The sequence below is a fragment of the Pristiophorus japonicus genome, chromosome 9 (genome assembly GCF_044704955.1).
Source record: "Pristiophorus japonicus isolate sPriJap1 chromosome 9, sPriJap1.hap1, whole genome shotgun sequence".
NCBI lineage: Eukaryota > Metazoa > Chordata > Chondrichthyes > Pristiophoridae > Pristiophorus > Pristiophorus japonicus.
In genome coordinates, this window is record NC_091985.1 from 92678705 (window position 1) to 92702290 (window position 23586).

Sequence of the window (23586 nt, forward strand, 5' to 3'; positions counted from 1 at the left end):
CCACTTTTAAGAACCGCTGGAATACCGCCCATTTTAAAAAACGCTAGTTTCGGCTTATTTTGGGGGCGGTAGCAGTAGCAAGTAGGCGGTAGTGGTCTTTTTCGTCGTGCAAGGCTGGCGTCCCTAACAACGACTGTTCTTCTGGGGGGGGGGGGGGGGGGGGGGGGGGAAACAGAGAGACACACACACACACAGACAGAGAGCAAGTGGAGAGTGACTGAGCAGATTATTCGAAGATTTAAACCTTATTACCAATTTAAAATACATTTGCAATGGATATTGAGGAGGGAGTGATGAGCGACGTGGCTGAGGTGGGAGGGAGGGAGGAAGAGGGCCAAGTGCTTTTCGGATGAGGCCAACGCTGCCTTGGTCCACGAGGTAGAGACGAGGCGGAGCCAATTGACCCAGGGTGGGCATGGGAACCCCCCAGGGTGGGCATGGGAACCCTACCCCAGTGTTTACCAATGTATATGTGTGGCGATTGCCGAAGTGGTGTTGTCGGCCGCCCATGACTATCAAGAGCCAAGCCAGTGCCGGAATGACCTCGTTGCGTCTGCAAGAATAAGTACTAACTTTTAATAACTGTAATCATGCACTGACTCATTACTTAAAATGTAAATCTGCCAGATTGTAATTAAGCTTGGTGTCACGTATTACTTCCTGTCCATGATCTTATTACATTGCTTTTCTGAACTTAGGATGCAATTGATACATGATGAACACATCAAAAGATATTAGCATATAACATATAACATTAATGGCACATTGATGAAAAGCATTGGCGATGGCTAATTGTGAATGTCTATCTGTGTGTTCCGTACTAGTACCTTGCAATTAGCTTATACCATGCTCTTGTCATCTTTGCAAAGGAAGATATCTTCCAATCCCGCGGAGTGTCGGCACACGGGAGGAGGGCCGGCAGAGTTGGTTGAATTGACGTATCTCAAGGAGCGGGCCGCAGCCCTCGTTGGGGTACATAATCGCTTGGCCACCCGTGGTGGTGCAAATCCGGCTTTGACAGCAGGTAAGTCATGTATAACCCCCAGGTAATTTAATGCTATTTGAGTATAATATATGAATTATATAATGTAATGTAATTAATGCTGGGATCATGAAATCTTATTATAATGCCATGCAGTTTCTGTACATGCTGTTCATGTTAATTAAATGTAATGTCTCTCGTTGATATCTGATGCAGTAATGCTGCTCCTCCTACATATGCCTGCGCAGCATAAGCGTTCTCATATCACCATGGCCCTCCCCATCTCTTCTACTAACCTCTCGTATTATGTTTTCTAGCTGCCCAGGCGCATCGGAGACCTTTGGAGCCCCCTGGAGCGTTGCCCGTACTGCTGCAAGTGGTACTCACCACTAGAGGGCAGACCACAGAGGAGGAGGATTGTTTGGATGAGCCTCAAGCCAGCTCATCAACACAACATCTGGAGGGGCGGGGGGGGGACTCGGGGACTCAAGGGGCCAAGCTACCTGCGGCCACCTTTTCCTCAACTGAGGAATTAGTGGGACCAAGCGGCTTGTAGCATGGCACACCAAGTGGTCCAGCACCTATGCCGAATCGGCAGAAGTTGATTTGGCGAGGTAGGCATGCTCAAAGACAGGCAGACATCGACCTGGGCATGGTAGCACTGTTTAGGGCGAGCGTCGACATTGGTCGAGAGCTCCTCCAGGCGACAGGTGGGTTAACCGGCAACATTGCCAGGCTTTCAGCTCGTCATAAGAACATAAGAATTAGGAGCCTGCTCCGCCATTCAACAAGATCATGGCTGATCTGGCCGTGGACTCAGCTCCATTTACCCGCCCGCTCCCCGTAACCCTTAATTCCCTTATTGGTTAAAAATCTATCTATCTGTGATTTGAATACATTCAATGAGCTAGCCTCAACTGCTTCCTTGGGCAGAGAATTCCATAGATTCACAACCCTCTGGGAGAAGAAATTCCTTCTCAACTCGGTTTTAAATTGGAGGACATGGTGCAACTGATTGCGGTGATGTGGGGAACCGCCGATTCCATACGTCAAACGATGGACACGATATATGGCACTCAACCCCAAGGTACCATACCATCTATGCTGGCAGCTACTGAGATACAGGAGGAAGCAATTGCTTTTGACTCTGGAGACGGTCTTCGGATACCGATTCTTCTCTGAGATCCCAAGAAATGACACTGCCACTGTCACTCCCCCACAGCAGCAGCACTCGACGTGCCCTGCTGCAAGACGTCTTGGTGTAAATGTAGGTAGGACATGGGGCAGGGGCAACGGGTGTGTAAAGGTCAGCCGGTAAGGGGGGGTTAGAGGCAGAGGGAACGGTGGCTGTAGGTAGAAATTTTGCCAGGTTGGGGGGAGGGTTTTGCTCATCGCCAGCGGTAATTGACTGCCGAATTTACCACCGGCAGTAGTTTCCATTTAAACACTGTTTTGGCAGTAAAGTGCTTCTCAGCGGTAAATGGCCAGTAAAATGCCCATGTTCCGTACATTGAGAAAAAGATTGCCAAATGTATAGGTCCTGAACCAACTGTAACTAGGCCTTCTCTACGGTTGTGATAAAGTTTGACCTTTATTAGAAGGTTCATAATCTGACTGATTGCTCGCTTGGCAGAGTCTTGGGTAGAGCTATTATTACCTAGTTATCTAAATATGATGAAAGGAGTGGGAGGAGGGAAGGACAGACGGGTGGAAGGAGGAGGTTGGAGAGAGAGAGAGAGAGAGAGAGAGAGAGAGAGAGAGAGAGAGAGAGAGAGAGAGAGAGAGAGAGAGGTGGGGGAAGGGACGGCGAACCGGGAGGGTGATAGAGGAAAGGAGGGCTAGAGCGGGGGCGGGGAATGGAAAAGGGGTATAGGAGAAGCAGGAGGGGACAACAGAAGGGGGCAGAGGGGGTTAGGACATGGTGGATGGATGTACGAGGGATTAGTGGGAGCAGAAAAGATAAATGATCGAGTCCGTAGTTCAAAAAGGGATGCAGGAAATGGAATAATTTTATTATTCCCTTTCTCCCCTTCCTTCTTCTGCTCCTCTCGCCCTACCTTCCCAACCCACTTTCCTCCTCTATCCCATTTGTCCCCGTCCCCTCGTCACTTCCTCTATCTTCTCCTCCTCCCTCTGTCCCTTCTCCTCCGTCTTTGTCCTACCTCGTCTCCTCTGTCCATCCTCTGGCGTTGCCACCCTTCCCATCTGTTCCCCTTGTCCTCCCTTTCACCCTCCTTTTCCCCCCATCTGCTTTTAAATCCCCATCTCTTCTTCTCCACCCCTAGTTCCAAGTCACCACCTCTGTTCTTATTCTTTCCTAACTGTTTTTGGGGAGGAGGGGTGAGGTGAGGAGGGGTAGAGTCCAGGGGAGATAAGATTAGTGACCTCCGTGAGGGGTAAATTTTCCAGTATTGTTAAATTTAGATTAAAAAAATATACACATTTAAACTTAACAATTTGTGTCTCCGCATCAGCTGAGAATAGTGGTAAACAATTAATGGGGAATGGTACATCTTTGAAGACCATTGAAATCTGCTGATTTTTATTTTAAAAATATTGAATCAGAAAGTAAGATATTATGAACTATATATTTGACTATAAACTAAAATGAAGACATAAACAATTAAAAGTTTAAAAAGTTTAATGGTCAGATTAATTCTTACCTTGTGGAAGCTTAGTCAAAAAATATTAAGATGGAAGCCGAGCTAGCACATGCAAACCAGAAAGTTGCAGTAGCCACCCATGACTGCGTAATCAACATAAGTTTATATAGATATTTTCCATTAGAAGAGTGGATACAGGAATTTATAGTGTGACAACGTGGCAATAAGAAATCAAATGTGCAGTGAGGCAGTGTGTACAGATGCAACACCATGTGACAGACGCACTGTCAGTCTTCTCGCTCAGGCCAACATCGAAGCACTGACCACACTTGACCAGCTCCATTGGGCGGGCCACATTGTCCGCATGCCCTACACGAAACTCCCAAAGCAAGCGCTCTATTCGGAACTCCTACACAGCAGGCGAGCCCCAGGTGGGCAGAGGAAATGTTTCAAGGACACCCTCAAAGCCCCCTAGATAAAGTGCAACATCCCCACCGGCACCTGGGAATCCCTGGCCCAAGACCGCCCTAAGTGGAGGAAGATCAACTGGAAGGGCGCTGAGCACCTCGAGTCTCGTCGCTGAGCGCATGCGGAGGACAAGTGCAGGCAGCGGAAGGAGCATGTGGCAAACCAAACTCCCCACCCACCCTTTTCTTCAACGATTGTTTGTCCCGCCTGTGACAGAGACTGTAATTCCCGTATTGGACAAGTCACCTGAGAACTCATTTTTGGAGTGGAAGCAAGTCTTCCTCGATTTCGAGGAACTGCCTATGATGATGATGACAGATGCAAGATTTTTGGATATATGCGGGATTGAAGGCAACACAAATCAGTAAATATTCATGGGCCAAAATGGCTTATTAATTGCTGGGACGATGGATGAACTTCCTGTGGAATGCATCTTCTATGAATTACAAGCATCACTTTTAAGATTGGATTAATATACTGGAGTTTAGCTCGATTACTCTTAGGGCTGCAAAGCTTCATATTCTTGGAGATTTACCTGTAGTTGGTTATCTCCTCCCTCAGGAGTAAGTTGGACAGAATTGATAAAAGGGGTTATGGGGAGCGGGCGGGAAAGTGGAGCTGAGTCCATGATCATTGAATGGCGGAGCATGCTCGAGGGGCCATATGGCCTACTCCTGTTCCTATTTCTTATGTTCTTATGACATATTATATGTGGTCTATACAGGGAAAAAACTTTGCGCTGAATGGCATTTTTTTGTTCTGTAATTTTTTTTTTATTCTGTAGGAGCATTACCTGAATGTTGGCAAAAGACTTTGATGGTCTTGCCACGTGATTAGAACCAGTACAAAGTGGCACTGCATCAGGTACAGAATCCGAAGGTCAAGTAAATTTGTGACAAGTATTGAAGTAAAACAAAATCATGTGCCAGTTATATGTCAGTGTGGAATGCTGCTTACCAAGACACTTTTCCTTGATTGCTTCCATTAACAAACCTTGAGAATTTGATTCTGAACTGGAATAGGTGGTGTGTTTTTGCCTGGAGAAATTAAGCTAGATACGCTTGTCATCGGGATAGTCTTCCAACAAATAAGTTCACACTTCCGAAAGTCAAGCAATGTTGGAAGACAATGTTAACAGGCACCATGCCCACTGCCCACTGGCAAGAATCCACAACAACAGAAGCAAATTTTAAAACTGGCAGCTGGAACTGATCAGTTGGAATCAAAGTCACTAAGGTATATTAGGTTAATACCAAGAGAACAAAGAAGTAAATGATGTTAATAACTAAGTGAAAATGAAACTTCATCAAAACTTGGCAAAGCCTTTGAAAAGATTATGAACTTTGACTTTGATTAGAACAGCCTTCAACAACCAACTTAGAATGAAAATTAGCAAGCAGAATATAAATAAATCTAGTCTGTTGTGTAAAGGCAACAATGAAGACAGCTGCTGGCAGTGTAAGTAAAAGAACTGCTATTTAGAACACAAGTGTTATATACAGCAAAATAAGTGACAGTTATTTGACTAAAATGACAGCACAGTAATGCAAATCCCTTAAAGGATCAATATTGCTAAGTGATTCTCTTTCAGATCTCTCCAGGAGACGACTTATTTCTAAATGTACTTGAGGTTTGAATGAATGAAAATTTAAAAACAATTAAGAACTGCATTATACCTGTCCTCAAGATCTTTGTGTTCAATTTCTAAATTTTTATGAGCAAATTTCAGACTTCCATGTTTGTTGATTAGAGCCTCGTATTCTGTTGCCTGATGCTCATGTAACTTCGCTAGTTTTTCATGATCTTTGACAAGTGAATCATACAACAATTTCAATTCCTCTTTTTCCTTCATCAGTGATTCATTCTCATTCTCCAACGACAACTGCTGGTTCTGAAGCTGAGAATTCTGAGTCATCAAGGATGCACTTTGGGAACCCAGTGTAGAATGTTCCACCTAGCAAAGAAAAGTTAATTAGCTTTAAAAATAGTCCAATAAACAAAAACAAAAATCAAATGGTGATATTTTTCCAAAAATGCCCACATTTTTCTGTAATTAACATAATTTGGGCCCAGATTTTGCTGCAGTAGGGCATCTCATAGCATGCACTGTTAAGACTTTTTCCTGCACCCTTTAGCTCAAAATTTTTTTGTCTCGTAAGTTGCTGGAAGTGCAAACTGTTAACCATGTGGCGAGGACAACGGGGCATCAGTGATGTTAGTGAACGTGACCAACACTCTTATCACCTTAACCAATGAGATTTAAAGATTGACAAAGAAACAGACAAGTGAATTAAGAGTGGGTGAATTAGAATCAAAACAGGTACAGAAAGAGATATAACGAGAGGGAGGGAGAGATTGGATTAAGAGAGGAAAAAGAGACAAAGAAAAAGGAAGAAAAAATGTAAACATTTTAAATATTTTAAATCTCTAAGAATTTACTACTCACAAATTCTTGAGACAACAGTTTAAATAGTTCCTTTCTGGGCTGGAGAGGTTAATTGTCATTGCATTAACAATTATCATGTCATTAAAAGGGTATTTACGCTGTTAAGTACTAGTTCTAACTTTCTGCAGTGAGTTTAATATGCAAGTCCAGCAAGTTCCTAAAAATAACTGGGAGGCTGAGGTTGAACTGCCGTTTTCATGGGGCCAACAGTAGAGCAGCGCAGTTTGTCCAGAAACTTGTGGCAATTCGCAATTCACTGGGTATCTATTCCTCGCCTGAAGGTACACATTAATAATGGCGAGCACCACTAAACATACTACTTTTTTGGCAGCAAATTTTGGGCCATTGGATCCCTAAATTAAGCACCAAAATGCATGATTTCTGGGAATGTGATTTTGTTGATGGGTTACTATTAGAGAGAAAATGAGAATTTTCATATTTTTCATCTAAAAATAAATTTCACACACAATTTTTTCCCCTTCCCCAGTTTCGCTTTAGTTGTGCATCTCTGCAGCTGAAAGGGCAGAGCATGCAATCTGCTCCCAGGCTACTGCTAGTGTCAGCCTCAAAATACTCAATAGTACCTTCATGTCAGCACCTCTTCCAATTTTACCTCCCAACCCCACACCTATCCCTCAAGGAGATGACCAAGGATTTTCAAGCCAATCAAAAATCCAGATTCTGAAGAATGCAATCACAGATATGAAAATCATATCCAAACCAGTAAATGCTACAATCGACATGTAAACTTGTCCACAGTACTTGAAGGGTTAAAACATATTTTGTTACCTGCAGATAATCAATGATGAATCTAAAATAAATTGGCTTAACAGGATTACTGAACCTGGTAATATGTTTAGTCTTTCTTATGCTATAACATTTTGGTTCTTGTATCTTAGGAACACGAGTAGGCCATTCAGCTCCCTCAAGCCTGCTCCAACATTCAATTAGATCATGCTGATTTGCCCCTCAACTCCATTTTCCTGCCCCTCCACTGCTTAGGGCGGGCGCGCTTTTGCGAACCCGATTTGCTCGCTATAAGTGATGGCTGGTATAAAGTCTGAAGATTGCTTATTTTCTCTCTTTCTGTGATGAGCTGCCTGCAGCTCCCTGATTTCAGACGTCAGTGAAAGATTTTGCATCTGCGACAGTGACTGCAAATGTATGGATAAAAAAATGTGGAAATGCCAACTTTGCAAGAACAGTTTGCAGCACATCTTTTTAATTCATTCACGGGATGTGGGTGTCGCAGCAAGGCCAGCATTTATTGCCCATTGAGAAGATGGTGGTGAGCCGTCTTCTTAAATGCAATTGAGTGACTTGCTTGGCCATTTCAGGGTGCAGTTAAGAATCAACCACATTGCTGTGGGTCTGGAGTCACACCCAGGCCAGACTAAATAAGGAAGGCAGATCAGTGAACCAGATGGGTTTTTACGACAATCCGGTAGTTTCATGGTCACCATTCCTGATACTGGCTTTTTATTCCAGAGTCATTTAATTGAATTTAAATTCGCCAGTTGCCGTGGTGGGATCTGAACTCAAGTCTCCGGATCATTAGTCCAGGCCTCTGGATCACTAATCCAGTAAGATAATCACGATGCTACCATAGCCGACATGATCTTTCCACATCTGTTAGTTTTTCATGAGGAAGCCCTAAATACCCACATCTTTGAGTATCTATCCTTGCCTTGATATTTAGACAAGCTTTTAGTAACACAACCAAGATAACAAGAAAAACCTATTATTTTTAAGCTACTGGAATTTATCCTGTGCCTCCATTGGCTCGCTCTGGACTTGTCTTCAAGAACAGCGGAGCATCACATAAGATCTTGTAATATATCTTATCTTGTTTTGAGTTTAAACTATGAAGCAAATGTATTAAACAATGAAAAAGCAAAACATCTAAGTGATATAATGCATTTAAATATTTACAGTAGAATGCATTTAAATATTTACAGTAGATCTATTATTTAACTTGAATGGAAACAATAAAAGAGTCACAATTGAATGGCAAGTTATTTCTTTATTGATAACTTTTATATATAATCACACACATATATGTGTAGTGCTTTCTTTCTTCTAGTCTTTGGTGACTACGACAGTAAGCTAGTTTATCTGATCTTTTCCTGTGAAAATTCCAATCAATTCAACTACATTCTCTAAACCCACTCAATGAACAGATCGAACCACTTAAATATTATTTCATTCGATGCCATGACTTATTTGGATTTTCATAACTGACAGTCAAATTCTAAAATAATTGGCCATTATACTTTTAACCAATTAAATCCCACTGAGGTGTTCTAAAGTAGTCTGGCTCCTCCCTTCTGTCCTCCAGTTTGAGAACTAATTTGAACAAACCTTGCAGTGAGTGGGTCGCCACATTCTATTCCAAAGTCCATTGAAAATCTTATGTTAGGCTCTGTCTAAGGCAAAATCCATTATAAGAGTATCAACATTTACCTTCAGTATCTAATACATCTGTAGCTGGTGCTGTGATAGGTTATTTCTATCTTAAATCTCTCTAACATTAGGTAGAAAACCAGAATTTGAAATTGGATATGTTGGTGAATTCTCCTCCAGTTCCACAACATGGCCACTTGGTGACTCTGCATCAGCCTCCCATCTCCAGGAGCTTGTGTGTCAAGTAGCATGCTGCCTCTTTGGCCCTCAGGTAAGATTGCACAGCACCATTATAGCCACCACCACCAAACTTGCAAACTCTCACTACCTGAAAATTACTTTGCTCTTACATGTGTCCACTAGCCTTCTCCCCAGCGTGGCTGCTAACCCGATTCACTATCGGCCTTGGGTGCTCATCGACTCCCTGCCTCCTTTTAGCTTCAACCCCTTGGTTTCTCGTCACATCTGACACTTCTCATGCCCACCAAGAATCCCCGGACAAACAATATTAGGTTCCAAAATCTATTGATTGGTTTATTAACCACCCTGCCATCCACTACAGACTTTCTCTATTCCTGTCTCCAACCACCTCAACCCCTATGCCAGTTCGTCCTTTCTCTGAACCTCCTCTCCTTCCCTTGCATACACTCCTCCCTTCCTCTCTCCTCCTTCCATCCCTCTCTCCCTTTCACCTCTCCCCATCTCTCTTCCCCCTGCCTCTCTTCCACTTACTTCCCCAACCTCTAACCTTGCTTGAACTGAACACGGCCACATGAAATCAATGAGCATGTCCTGAAGATGGCTAGGACATGGACTTTATATTTTTTTACTGCGGGTGGTTTAAACCTCCTTATTGTGACTGGAATGAAAAGGACAGCCACCATTTGAAAACAAAATTCACAAAATCATTTTTTTGTCACAATGAGAACATGTAATTATTCAGAATTTGCGCTTTTAATTGTCTTGAAAACTGACTTTAAAAGCTGGTTTTATGGTAATGAAAATCCTTTTTAGAAAATATTGCTTAAAAGAAAGCAGGAAGCCTCAAGTGAGTTCAACTCTTCATGCTGTAAAATTTCTAAACCCGTTTTCCTGCTGATTTGATATTCTTTCCTAGTTTGTATAAATGACTATGAATTACTCCTACTTATTTTAATGAATGAGGCCTAATGATGTTGGGAACTGATTTTACAAGATATTTTCAGATCTGTATTTTTCTTCTGAATATAAAATGTGTCCCAGTGCATTATAGTAGTGTGATGAATGCTTTGACTAGAAGCTTGTACGTTTTCTCATGAAAAATGTCTTGAAGTAAGCGCAGTTTTTATCAATGAAAGCATTAAATAATTCAAAAATATTGTTAGTATACAAATCACAGTTTTTACCGAATCCTTCAGAATACCAATGTCGAAAAAAATCAGTAGACAGCATAGCATACTGTAGCATGATTAAAATACCATTCTTGTTTTTGAATCAAGAAATTTATTACATCTTAGCAAGGGTTGCAGCAATTTTGGAACTAAAAAAACACTGACAACATAGAATCTGACCTGCAGCTTGGCATTCTGTGTCTGTAAGGTGGTGTTGTGCTCTTGCAGGGATGCTGTCTGCCTCTGAAGTGCAAGGATTTGGGCTTGTAAGTTGTTGTTCTGGGTCTCTAGCTGCTTCAGCTGAGTTTTCAAGGCTTGTTTCTCAGCCTGAAGAGTTGCATTCTTTGAGGAAGAGAGGAAAAAAATTAGAAAAATTCAAAAATCAGATGCTATAATTAAGAGTAACGAAACATAATTTAATCTCCAGCATTCTACATTTCAAATGCCATTATTCATTTTTAAGGAAATAATAATTTTAAGTGGCGAGGACACTGGAGAACTCCCTGCTTTTCTTTGAACAGTGCCATGGGATCTTCTAAATCCACTGATCATGCAGGAAGTGCCTCAGTTTAACATCTCATCTGAAATACAGCAGCTGATAATCCAGCAGTCCATCAGTATTGCACTGAAATGCCAATCTAGATGATGTGCTCAAGTAATTGGAGTGGGGCTTGAACCACAACCTTCTGACTGAGACACGAGTGCACTACCACTGGGCCAATCTGGCACTTAAAGGCCTAAAAAGTCAAACAGCCCACCCACACTCACTGTGTGGGTTCACAAATTTTTTTAAAAAACAGGCACATGGATAAGGTACCAGAGGGCACCTGCCACCAATAGATAAACCAGCAGAGGTCACTGCCCTAAGGAGAGAGGGAAAAAAAAGATGTGATGGAAAATATAAAGTAACATCATAATGAGCAATCACAAGCTCCTTATGACCTAAAGATACTGACTGGTGTCGTACTAAACCATATAGACGGAGTTGAATTAGTTTTTAGCTTGATGCTACAATTGACCTCAGATCTCTATGCTAGGGAGGGGAGCGAGACAGGAAAAATCACAAGTTTATTTTTCCTGATGTTGTGCAGTACTTCTGCTGTTGAAGAAGTATGTGGGGCTTCGGGTGAGGAGAAGGTTGGATATAGTTTTGATGTTCTCCACTATCTGATAGTAAACTAACAAGAGTTGCTGAGGATTGGAGAAAATTGGAAGGGATAAAAAGTGTAACTTCAGTTGAAAGAAAACATATTTATGTGAGAAAAGAACTAAGAATTAATCACTGTTCAATATATGAACTCAATTAGCTTTAGGCAACTTTCAAAGAAATACAGCAACATAGAGCTCTACTGTTTGAAAAATGGTTTTAGTCAGAAGAGATTAAACAAAACTCACATTCCTTTCGACTTCGATAAGTCTATCTTTAACCTTTAATAGATCACGAGTTACTTCTTGGTTCTCTCGCTCCCATTTACTTGTAGTCTGGATTTCTTCACCAGGCCTACCTTGTGAATGCTGCACAATTTTCTCTTCTTCTTGTCTCTGTTTGAGAGCTTCATAGTTTTTTTTCACCTGTAACCATGAAGGTTAACAAATACATTGTACAGAGTTTTACAGTTATTAAGCAACATTCTATAGTTGGCTAGGAACATTAAAGTTATTATTTTCTTTAAATCAATGTTCATAATTAATTCCTGGTCTTTTTGATTGGTGGGTTAGTAAAGCTTTGCTCCCAAATTTGGAGGTGAAACTCTGAAATTTCCTGTTAATTTCTTACGATAAATTAGGTCCAGAAATGCATTTGTATCATACTCATGTCAACGACATGCACATTGTGCGCAGCCCTAGCTGTGCTGATGTTATGCATGTGATTCCAGTGCACATCACTGGATAAATTTTAGTCAGGAAGAGAAACGGATCTTCTTTAGATATTGCTTTGTGAGGACTATCTTCTTTATACTGGAGCAAATATCAGTCTTTCACTTTTGGATAGGTATAAAGCAAGGACAGCAGTGCACTGACAGTTGCCATACTGATAGTCCCCATAAAATTTAAAGTCATCAAAGGATGACTCAGGTCACACACCAAGGCATTCTTTATTAAAACAAGGTTGCCACTATTCCCCTTTGCATAATATCCAACCATCACAGTGGCAGACAAGTAGATGAAGCCACAACAATGAACATTGGTTCTTCAAATTTACTTTTAATTTTAAAAAAATTATCTAGGCGTTCCGATGGTATGCATCACTGCAATTTTGTCCTTCAAATACTGCAGGACTAAATCATTTTCTCTATCTTGTTGAGAACTTAAGTTGTCGAACCAGGTTAAGAAAGGTGAGCAAAGTTGCAGATTCACCCATGTCCTATAGTGCACCCTCCCTCACTCTATCTTGTCAATCCTAAGCCATTCACATTCACACTTAAATTTCAGCAGCACCCATCGTTACATTTCAATGCACTTCCTCACCTCCCCCTTCCTCCATCTACCACTGCCACTCACCCCAATCCTTGTTATGTATCCCACCTCAGTCAGCTCCCCAATTCTCAGCACACACCCTCAAGTGCATTTGCCTATTAGTCACCTTCACTGCACTGCTTCCATTGGATGCTCACATGCCTTACAAATACTCATAGGTCTGTCATTCCCTCTTGCAGGAGAAGAAGCAAAACACAAGGGAGAGGGAGGACCAGTGGCGAACCCCCACAGATCGTGGATCTCACAAATGTTGAGCAGGAGGCTTTGGAGATAAGGGCATATCAGCCTCGTACTGCTGCAGGGTGACAGAATTAATCTGTCCGACCCACATCTCCTACAAGACTTAAGTTATACTGACTTGAATTCATGACTGAATGAAACATTATCACCTTAATCATGTGCATCTCAGCATTTGTACGTTCCCATTACTAAAGCATTAACAAACCCGTCTCTTCTCTCCTCCAGGGCCTTCACACGATGAACAGCAGCAGCCCCTGATCTTTGAAGAGGAAGCTGTGGTGGTCAACGCTTCCTCTTCCTGTCCATTGGAATCCTCATCAGATGAGGAAATGGGGAGTGACTTATCCTAGAGACCCATGCTGGCAAGTGCTGAAGGGCACCTCCATACTTGTCCAGACACCTGAAGCGCAACTTGAACATGCCAATGGCTTGCTCGATGACACATCTGGTTGCCATATAACTCGTGTTGTAGCGCTCCTGGCGTTTTTCAATGGGGTTCGTCAGAGGTGTCATCAGCCAGGTTTGAAGGTGGTATCCTTTATCACCTAGCAGCTACCCTTTAAGGCTGGTCCCAAGTCCAAACAAGTCAGGGATGTTGGACTGATGCAATATGGAACATCATGGAATCTCCCAGGGAACACACATCTGCATGAACCTTTTCTTATGGTTGCAGCTAAACACTGATGGAATTAAATCCCTAACAGTTGACAAATGTTTCTGCTTCATCTGGGGGTGCTTAGATTGCCACGTGTGTGCAGTTCATGGCACTTGGCACTGGAGGAAAACCAGCCAGAGATGTGAATCCCAGGGCCTGCTCATTCTGGCTATTGTCACCACAGACTAAGTTTACATACCTCTCAATCCATCAGTCACCTGCCTTCTACATTTATGTGTAACCAACTACCTCGCTATGTCTATATTAATGACTTGGATGAAGGAGCCGAGTGTAATGTAGCCAAGTTTGCTAATGATACAAAGATGGGTGGGAAAGCAAATTGTGAGGACACAAAAAAATCTACAAAGGGATATAGACAGGCTAAGTGAGTGGGCAAAAATTTGGCAGATAGAGTATAATGTGGGAAAATGTGAGGTTATCCACTTCGGCAGAAAAATAATCACTTTGGCAGAAAAAAAAACAGAAAAGCAAATTATAATTTAAATGGAGAAAAATTGCAAAGTGCTGCAGTACAGAGGGACCTGGGGTCCTTGTGCATGAAACACAAAAAGTTAGTATGCAGGTAAATCATAGGCAGTCCCTCGGAATCGAGGAAGACTTGCTTCCACTCCCAAAGTGAGTTCTTTGATGGCTGAACAATCCAATACGAGAGCCACAGACCCTGTTACAGGTGGGACAGATATTCGTCGAGGGAAGGAGTGGGTGGGGCTGGTTTGCCATGTACTCCTTCCGTTGCCTGCACTTGACCACTTCATGCTCTTTGTGTTGAGACTCGAAGAGCTCAACACGCTCCCGGATGCACTTTCTCCACCTTGGGCGGTCTTCGGCCAGGGTCTCGCCGGTGTCAGTGGTGATGTCGCACTTTACCAGGGAGGCTTTGAGGGTGTTCTTGTAACGTTTCCGCTGCCCATCTTTGGCTCGTTTACCATGAAGGAGTTCCGCATAAAGCATTTGCTTAGGGAGTCTCTGGCATGCGAACTATGTGGCCTGCCCAGCGAAGCTGATTGAGTGTGGTCAATGCTTCAATACTGGGGATGTTAGCCTGGACGAGGACACTGATGTTGGTGCACCTGTCCTCCCAGGGGATTTGCAGGATCTTGTGGAGACATCGTTGGTGATACTTGAGGTGCCTTCTATACATCGTCCATGCCTCAGATCCATACAGGAGGGCGGGTATTACTACAGCCCTGTAGACCATGAGCTTGGTGGTAGATTTGAGGGCCTGGTTTTCAAACACTCTTTTCCTCAGACGGCCGAAGGTTGCACTGGCGCACTAGAGGCAATGTTGAATCTCCGCATTAATGTCTGCCTTTGCTGATAAGAGGCTCCCGAGATTTGGGAAATGGTCCATGTTGTCGAGGGCCGCACCGTGAACCTTGATGATTAGAGGGCAATGCTGTGCGACGGGGACAGGCTGGTGGAGGACCTTTGTCTTACGGATGTAAGTGTAAGGCCTATGCTTTCATATGCCTCAGTGAATACATTGACTATATCCTGGAGTTTAGCCTCAGAATGTGCGGAGAACGCAGGCATCGTCTGCGTACTGCAGCTCAATGACAGAGGTTGGGGTGATCAGGGAAAATGGAGTACGAGAAGAAGCTTGCAGGGAACATTAAGGCGGATTGCAAAAGTTTCTATAGGTATGTAAAGAGAAAAAGGTTGGTGAAGACAAACGTAGGTCCCCTGCAGTCAGAATCAGGGGAAGTCATAACGGGGAACAAAGAAATGGCAGACCAATTGAACAAGTACTTTGGTTCGGTATTCACTAAGGAGGATACAAACAACCTTCCGGATATAAAAGAGGTCAGAGGGTCTAGTAAGGAGGGGGAACTGAGGGAAATCTTTATTAGTCTGGAAATTGTGTTGGGGAAATTGATGGGATTGAAGGCCGATAAATCCCCAGGGCCTGATGGACTGCATCCTAGAGTACTTAAGGAGGTGGCCTTGGAAATAGCGGATGCATTGACAGTCATTTTCCAACATTCCATTGACTCTGGATCAGTTCCTATGGAGTGGAGGGTAGCCAATGTAACCCCACTTTTTAAAAAAGGAGGGAAGAGAGAAAACAGGGAATTATAGACCGGTCAGCCTGACCTCAGTAGTGGGTAAAATGATGGAATCAATTATTAAGGATGTCATAGCAGTGCATCTGGAAAATGGTGACATGATAGGTCCAAGTCAGCATGGATTTGTGAAAGGGAAATCATGCTTGACAAATCTTCTGGAATTTTTTGAGGATGTTTCCAGTAAAGTGGACAAAGGAGAACCAGTTGATGTGGTATATTTGGACTTTCAGAAGGCTTTCGACAAGGTCCCACACAAGAGATTAATGTGCAAAGTTAAAGCACATGGGATTGGGGGTAGTGTGCTGACGTGGATTGAGAACTGGTTGTCAGACAGGAAGCAAAGAGTAGGAGTAAACGGGTACTTTTCAGAATGGCAGGCAGTGACTAGTGGAGTGCCGCAAGGTTCTGTGCTGGGGCCCCAGCTGTTTACATTGTACATTAATGATTTAGACGAGGGGATTAAATGCAGTATCTCCAAATTTGCGGATGATACTAAGTTGGGTGGCAGTGTGAGCTGCGAGGAGGATGCTATTAGGCTGCAGAGTGACTTGGATAGGTTAGGTGAGTGGGCAAATGCATGGCAGATGAAGTATAATGTGGATAAATGTGAGGTTATCCACTTTGGTGGTAAAAACAGAGAGACAGACTATTATCTGAATGGTGACAGATTAGGAAAAGGGAAGGTGCAACGAGACCTGGGTGTCATGGTACATCAGTCATTGAAGGTTAGCATGCAGGTACAGCAGGCGGTTAAGAAAGCAAATGGCATGTTGGCCTTCATAGCGAGGGGATTTGAATACAGGGGCAGGGAGGTGTTGCTACAGTTGTACAGGGCCTTGGTGAGGCCACACCTGGAGTATTGTGTACAGTTTTGGTCTCCTAACTTGAGGAAGGACATTCTTGCTATTGAGGGAGTGCAGCGAAGGTTCACCAGACTGATTCCCGGGATGGCGGGACTGACCTATCAAGAAAGATTGGATCAACTGGGCTTGTATTCACTGGAGTTCAGAAGAATGAGAGGGGACCTCATAGAAACGTTTAAAATTCTGACGGGTTTAGACAGGTTAGATGCAGAAAGAATGTTCCCAATGTTGGGGAAGTCCAGAACCAGGGGTCACAGTCTGAGGATAAGGGGTAAGCCATTTAGGACCGAGATGAGGAGAAACTTCTTCACCCAGAGAGTGGTGAACCTGTGGAATTCTCTACCACAGAAAGTAGTTGAGGCCAATTCACTAAATATATTCAAAAGGGAGTTAGATGAAGTCCTTACTACTCGGGGGATCAAGGGTTATGACGAGAAAGCAGGAAGGGGGTACTGAAGTTTCATGTTCAGCCATGAACTCATTGAATGGCGGTGCAGGCTAGAAGGGCTGAATGGCCTGCTCCTGCACCTATTTTCTATGTTTCTATGTTTCTATCTTGGACCTGGCCTGGAGGCGACGTAGGTTAAACAGCTTCCCACTGGTTCTGTAGTTTAGTTCCACTCCAGCAGGGAGCTTGTTGATTGTGAGGTGGAGCATGGCGGCGAGGAAGATTGAGAAGGTTGGAGCGATGATGCAGCCCTGTTTTGACCCTGGTCCGGACGTGAATTGGGTCTGTAATGGATCCGTTGGTAAGGATCATGGTCTGCAGGTAAAGCAAGTAATCAGGAAGGCAAATGGAATGTTGGCCTTGATTGCAAGGGGGATAGAGTATAAAAAAGAGAAGTGCTGCTACAACTGTACATGGTATTAGTGAAGCGACACCAAGAATACTGCGTACAGTTTTGGTTTCCGTATTTAAGGAAGGATACTTGCATTGGAGGCTGTTCAGAGAAGTTTCACTAGGTTGATTCCGGGGATGAGGGGTTTGACTTATGAAGATAGGTTGAGTAGGTTGGGCCTATACTCATTGGAGTTCAGAAGAATGAGGGGTGATCTTATCGAAATATATAAGATAATGAGGGGGCTCGACAAGGTGGATGCAGAGAGGATATTTCTAGTCATAGGGGAAACTAAAACTCGGGGGCATAGTCTTAGAATAAGGGGCTGCCCACTTAAAACTGAGATGAGGAGGAATTTCTTCTCTCAGAAGGTTGTAAATCTATGGAATTCTCTGCGCCAGAGAGCTGTGGAAGCTAGGTCATTGAATATATTTAAGGCGGAGATAGACAGATTTTTGAGTGATAAGGGAATAAAGGGTTATAGGGAACGGGCAGGGAAGTAGGGCTGAGTCCATGATATTAAATGGCAGAGCAGGCTCGAGGGGTCAAATGGCCTACTCTTGCTCCTATTTCTTATGTTCTTATGTCTCCGGTAATGCCCTGGAAGGAACCAGCGGCAAAGAAATTGAGGGCAGTGGTGACTTTCACAGCCACTGGTAATGTGAGGCCACCAGGTCCAGTAGGCAGCAGGTATTCTCCAAGGAAGCTGCAGATATCTGCAACCATCTGACATGACAATCTTTGCCTTAGGAAGCACTGCGCTTCCAAAAGGTCAAGGAAGCAGAGCCACTGTCCTGCGACCTCGACCCTTCTGTTGCTCTCTTCTCTGCGAGTCAAATGCAGCTACCTACACAACACGCCCCTGCTACTGATGATGCCAATTGTCTTTCTCGTCCAAAGTCCAATCAAAAGCAGTCATGGCATCCTGATGTTCTCGGTTCCAAAGTGTACAAATAAGTCTCGCACAAGTACTTTCACCAAACAGTTTCCCAGAGGGAACTGAGAAAGCAACTGCGATTGGACCGCCTGACCTTTAACCATCCCGATAAAGTGCTGCTCAATCTTGCCTCGGTTTCACCATTGAGTTTCCTGAACCCCAGGAAACCCGTGCAGCAGGCGTCAATTCCAAATTGCTATCAAAATCACATGATAGGAGACTCTTTAAAATCTGTTAATGATGTACCCACCTCTCCAGAGCGGGATACTCTGACGCCCCAATATAAGCTGCTGTAAAAACGGCAACGGATCATTTGCGGTGGGTGACGGTTGCGCTTCATGAATTTGATGATTTAACATCCCCAACCCTCTCCCGCCTGTCATGGGGGGCAGGGGTTGTGGTTAATATCTAGCCCATTGTATTTCTCAAAAATGGGCAAGATAACAGTAAAAATAATTTACTTGCAAAGTTGCACCTTCTCCCTGCTGAGGGCATCTGCCGCTACATTTGCACCTTGGTGAGGTGTTCAACAAAGGGATCTGGGATGTTGCATATAGAAGTGTTGTACTTGGACACAAGGGCTAATGAATGAGGAAAAATGTTGATTACCTATCAAAGGTATAGCCTTCCTCATTCCTCTAACGTAGCCACGCAACACATTCTTTGATTATCTTCGGATTTGATGATGTTAGCACTTTTAAATATGCATGGGGCCGTTTTCATTGCGTCTGTTGGACAGGAACAAGATAATGGTGCTGGAATTCCAATGTCCCGAGTCCGTACGAAGTTTCTACGGACTCAGGAAGGCATCGGGAAAGCCGATTTTCAGCGCGCAATGCGCATGCGCTGAAAACCTGCTTTTCCAATCTGTCGCGTTTCTAGCTTGATAGATCATCCGCAGATCGGGAGTGAGGACATTTGCAGATACTTCCGATATTTACGGATATCTTGCCCAGCAAATGTCCTCAAAAATCTTGTGCCTGAAAAAGCAGGCGTATAGCCTACTTTTACAGGTGCAAGTGTTTAAAAATAGACAAAACATTTTAAAATAAAGTTATAAAAACACATTTTATTCTTAAAAACTCTCCCCACTATGGTAAGTTTATTTTTAACCATAATTAAAAAAACTTTAAAAAAAAATCAGGAAAATATTTTATTTTTATAAGACATAATAATTCATTTCAATTAATTTTAAATGTGTGGTCTGTTTTTTATTTTTTATTATTTTGAGTGATTGCTTTTGTTTCCATTAATAGCACTGAGAACTTGTAGATACACGAGTCTCAGAACTATTAATGGAAACCTGTGAAATACTTACCTGATTGGCTAAGCAGTCACACATGACTGCATCTTCTGCGTCAGGACCCTCTGCACGGAAGCGCACTTCGAAGCGCGGGAGGAGAAGGCCTCCCCATCGGAAATCAGGGCGCCTCCTAGACCACCAGGTAAAAATCTCCAGCGAGGAGGCAACTGCCCGCGGGAAGACCCCCAGAGGAATTTCTGGGCTATTATTGCTCCTTTAAGGACCGCTGGTTTGGACAATATAGAGCCTGGAAAACTCTCCAATTAGTTTTTGACCAATTTTAGAGCAGGGTCCTTAAACAGGCATTAGGCTCCATATCAACATATGCAAGGGGTTCAACGCCTGTTTGAGACGGCCACGAGGGATATCTGAACATTGCCCAAGTCAATATGGCATTAGATGCAATTCAGATGCTGTTATGGCATGCAAAATTGTGCTGCTAATTCGGTTCTTTTTGTTCCCATTTTATGCATGAAAAACGGGCTCCCAATTTGTCCCCCTTTGACTCCAGTCTTTACGTCCCAATGTTGAGGTATTTTGTTTTATGTATTTTGACCTTTCTACACTGTATGTAAGTATCCCTCTTTAATTCTAGGGGACAAGATGAAGTAGAAGCACGTTTACCTTCATACAATTTTCAGTATCAAAGACAAAAATGATGTAACACGTGAAATATCAACCTGACAAATTTTTACTGCAATGGTTCTTTCTCGGGATGGCAGCATTGTTTAGGGGAGGGCATGAGTTTTTTTTTTAAATGAACTCATCCTCGTTTGTAACAATGTTGAAGTGGAAAAATCTGGCCCATTGCATACAAATTTAAACTTCAAGTGCAGATGTGTTTTTAAACCCATTGTTTGTGTACATGATTTTCAAGCCCTGGAGCTTCCCGAGCTGATTCAGTATTTGCTAAAATTTAATCCCAAGATGCATTATTCACAAGATGTGTTATTCAAAAGTTCAGCTGTCTAGCATGCAGAATTGTTTACATCATTTAAATTAAAAACATTTTTTTAATTCTTTCTTAGGATATGGGCGTCGCTAGTAAGGCATGCATTTATCGTCCATCTTTAATTGCCCTTGAGAAGATGGTGCTGAGCCACCTTCTTGAACCGTATGGTGAAGGTACCCCCACAATGTTGTTTCGTAGTGAGTTCAAGGATTTGACCCAGCAATGATAAAGGAATGGCGATGTCCAAGTCAGAATGGAGGTGACTTGGAGGCGGTGGTGTTTCCCATGCATAGGTATAGATTTAGTGTAAGTTTGAGAAATTACTACTTCAGTATTTTTGTGGTTAATATTATGAAAACGGCTTTAGTTCTTTTCTAACAAACTCGAAAAGAATTATATTTTGTTGCGGTCTTACCGTCTTTAACTCCTGACGTAGCTGTTGGTTCAAATTTGTTGATTCTTCTAATCGTGCTTCAAGACTGGCAATTTTCTCTTCTTTAATTGCAAGAGATTTTTTTAATGTGCTTTCAAGTTTGAACTCCAAAAGTTTATACCTGCTGAAAGTTGGAAATCGACATGGAAAAGGATTTAATTAGAGGTTTTCTGAGCTGTGGTTTGGAAAAATTTACTTACGCATTTACTGTATTTTTGTGTCAGATTGTAACAGAGAGGGTATTGTTTTATCAAGAACCAGCTCCTTTGGCACGTAGATCTGAAAATACTCTCAAATGTGTACATCATTATTGATTCTACCTAAAAGTCCCAGATTATATGAAAGTAAGTAATTTTTTTTAACTGTTCAAAAGAGCTTAATAAAATAACATCTTCAGTGCAAAGTACTTTGCCATGTTATGTCTCCTACATCTGGGTTAAAATCTATCCACCAAGATAAATCTCCACAAAGTTTTGCAGATTCAACACTTTACCAAAGTACTCTTTTGGTGTGAGCATTGGTAATAGATGGAAGCTCTGAATCTGCATTTAAGAACGAAATGGAGACCAATTTCAATACTTCTAATTCAGCTGATAGCCACAATCATAGTCACCTGTCACTTGGAACACATTTCACTTTCACTTCATCCAAAATTTCAGGGTCTCATTCGATGTGCAGAGTCTCATTTGAAAACAAGTTTATTTTTTAACGATTGTATATATATATAAATACAATGAAACTTATAAGTTAGGGTTACCCAAGGACTTGCATCTTGCCCTTTATTTGCAGGTGCCTTAATTTTCAAACTGGTCATTGTAAACCAGATGAACCAAATATCCCGGGTTTGGCAGCATCTCCTACAATGTTTCTTCTTTTTGTCGCCCTCACCTGGGATTATGCCTAATTCTGGAGCCCCGGCACCAGGATGTGATTTCAGTACATTTTCTGATTGTTGGGTTCCCCTGTTCATTGCCATCCCAGGGTCCTTTTCCATTGAGGGAGGGATGTCGTGATCCTGGAATCTGCTATGTTTGTAGCCTCCACTGGGCGAAGTGTCTGTTGTAGGGCCGGAGTGCCTGGAGACCCCAGCCAAATTGGGGGAGATTAATGTCCTGCAGATCCCGTTCTGAGAACTACTCCTTCCATGTGTTGTAGCTGCTAATGTTTGAAGTGCTGGGGGTTGGTAGAGGGCTGTTAAGCAGTTCATCTGTACCGGATGTACTGGTAGAGTAGAGTTGTCCACTGGAGGTTTGATCACGTGATGTTCTGATCACATGACATTGGATCATGTGACATCAGACATCTACAAATCTTACTGGGTTTACCTTATAAAGGTTGGGTCCCCTGTAGTTGAGAATCTTTATTTGTGGTATCGCACCAGCAGCTGTTTGTGTGAGAAATTCCAAGAACCAGGAGGCCCCCAGTGAGCAGGAGAAGAGGGAAAACCAACGCCAGGAAAAAAAGGGAGAACTATTCTCCCCATCTCTCTTCCCCCCCCCCCCCCTCGCTCCCATCCCCTCCCAAGTCTCAATCTCTCCCCCCAGCCCCCACCTCTCCAAAACCCCATTCTCCTGGAGTCCCTATTCCCCAGCCTCCCTCTGATCTCCCTGAACTTCCATTTCCTAGTCTCCCTCTACCCCCATCCCCATCTCTTGCCCAGAACCACCATTCCCCCTCGCATAGAATCATAGAAATTTACAGCACGGAAGGAGGCCATTTCGACCCATCGTATCCGCACCGGCCGACCAAGAGCTATTCAGCCTAATCCCACTTTCCAGCTCTTCGTCCATAGCCCTGAAGGTTACGGGCACTTTAAGGGCACATCCAAGTATTTTAAAAATGTGGTGAGGCTTTCTGCCTCTACCACCCTTTCAGGCAGTGAGTTCCAGACCCCCACAACTCGAGCCCACCACAATTTTCAGCGCACCCAATTTCCCCCCGGCCGGTTGCAGCTCTTGGCCGGTGAGGGCACAGAGCAGTAGTCGGTGATGAGCTCCGTGGAAAAGGCGGGAACTTATTCAGTTGAAAAATGATGCGGTTTAATCTCGTTCTCACTCCCGACATCTGGCTAACAGTTAGTCATTATTTACACTACCTCATGTAAGTGTCTGTTTTACATGTGGGCACACTGCAGCGAGAAATTTATATCACTCCAGGCTGCTGGAGGCAGTGCATGAAATAGGTACCCTGGATTCCGAGAAATGTGATGTTGCAGTTCCCAGGTTTGTGGACATCTCTTTACCCAGCATCAGTGTCAGCTGTGGCTCAGTTGGTAGCACCCTCGCCTTTCAGTCAAATGGTTGTAGGTTCAAATCTCACTCGAGACTTCAGCACAAATTTCTAGCATCCATAGTGGCAGAGAAACCACTCTATCCCCGAGAAAGAGCTGTGCAAGCATTCAATTCCAGAAATGGAGCAGTTTCGCTGCTGCTATGGGTGAAAAGAAAGACTTGCATGTATAGCATCCTTCACAACATCCCAAACCGCTTTACAGCCAATTAAGTACTTTTTGAAGTGTAGTCACGTA

General features: G+C 43.2%; 1 protein-coding gene across 10 annotated transcripts in view; it reads right to left on the reverse strand.

Moving 5' to 3' along the window:
- The window catches only part of LOC139273137 (girdin-like), a 375708-nt gene that overhangs the window by 79720 nt on the left and 272402 nt on the right, over positions 1-23586 (reverse strand). For 9 of the 10 annotated variants that reach the window (XM_070889592.1, XM_070889593.1, XM_070889591.1 and 6 more), the window contains 4 exons: positions 21042-21183; positions 11668-11844; positions 10453-10614; positions 5730-6007 (listed from right to left, as the gene is read on the reverse strand). In XM_070889592.1, coding sequence (XP_070745693.1) covers positions 5730-6007; positions 10453-10614; positions 11668-11844; positions 21042-21183 — 759 coding nt within the window. The remainder of the gene's footprint in view (positions 1-5729; positions 6008-10452; positions 10615-11667; positions 11845-21041; positions 21184-23586) is intronic. The other variant, XM_070889585.1, reaches the window with a different exon arrangement.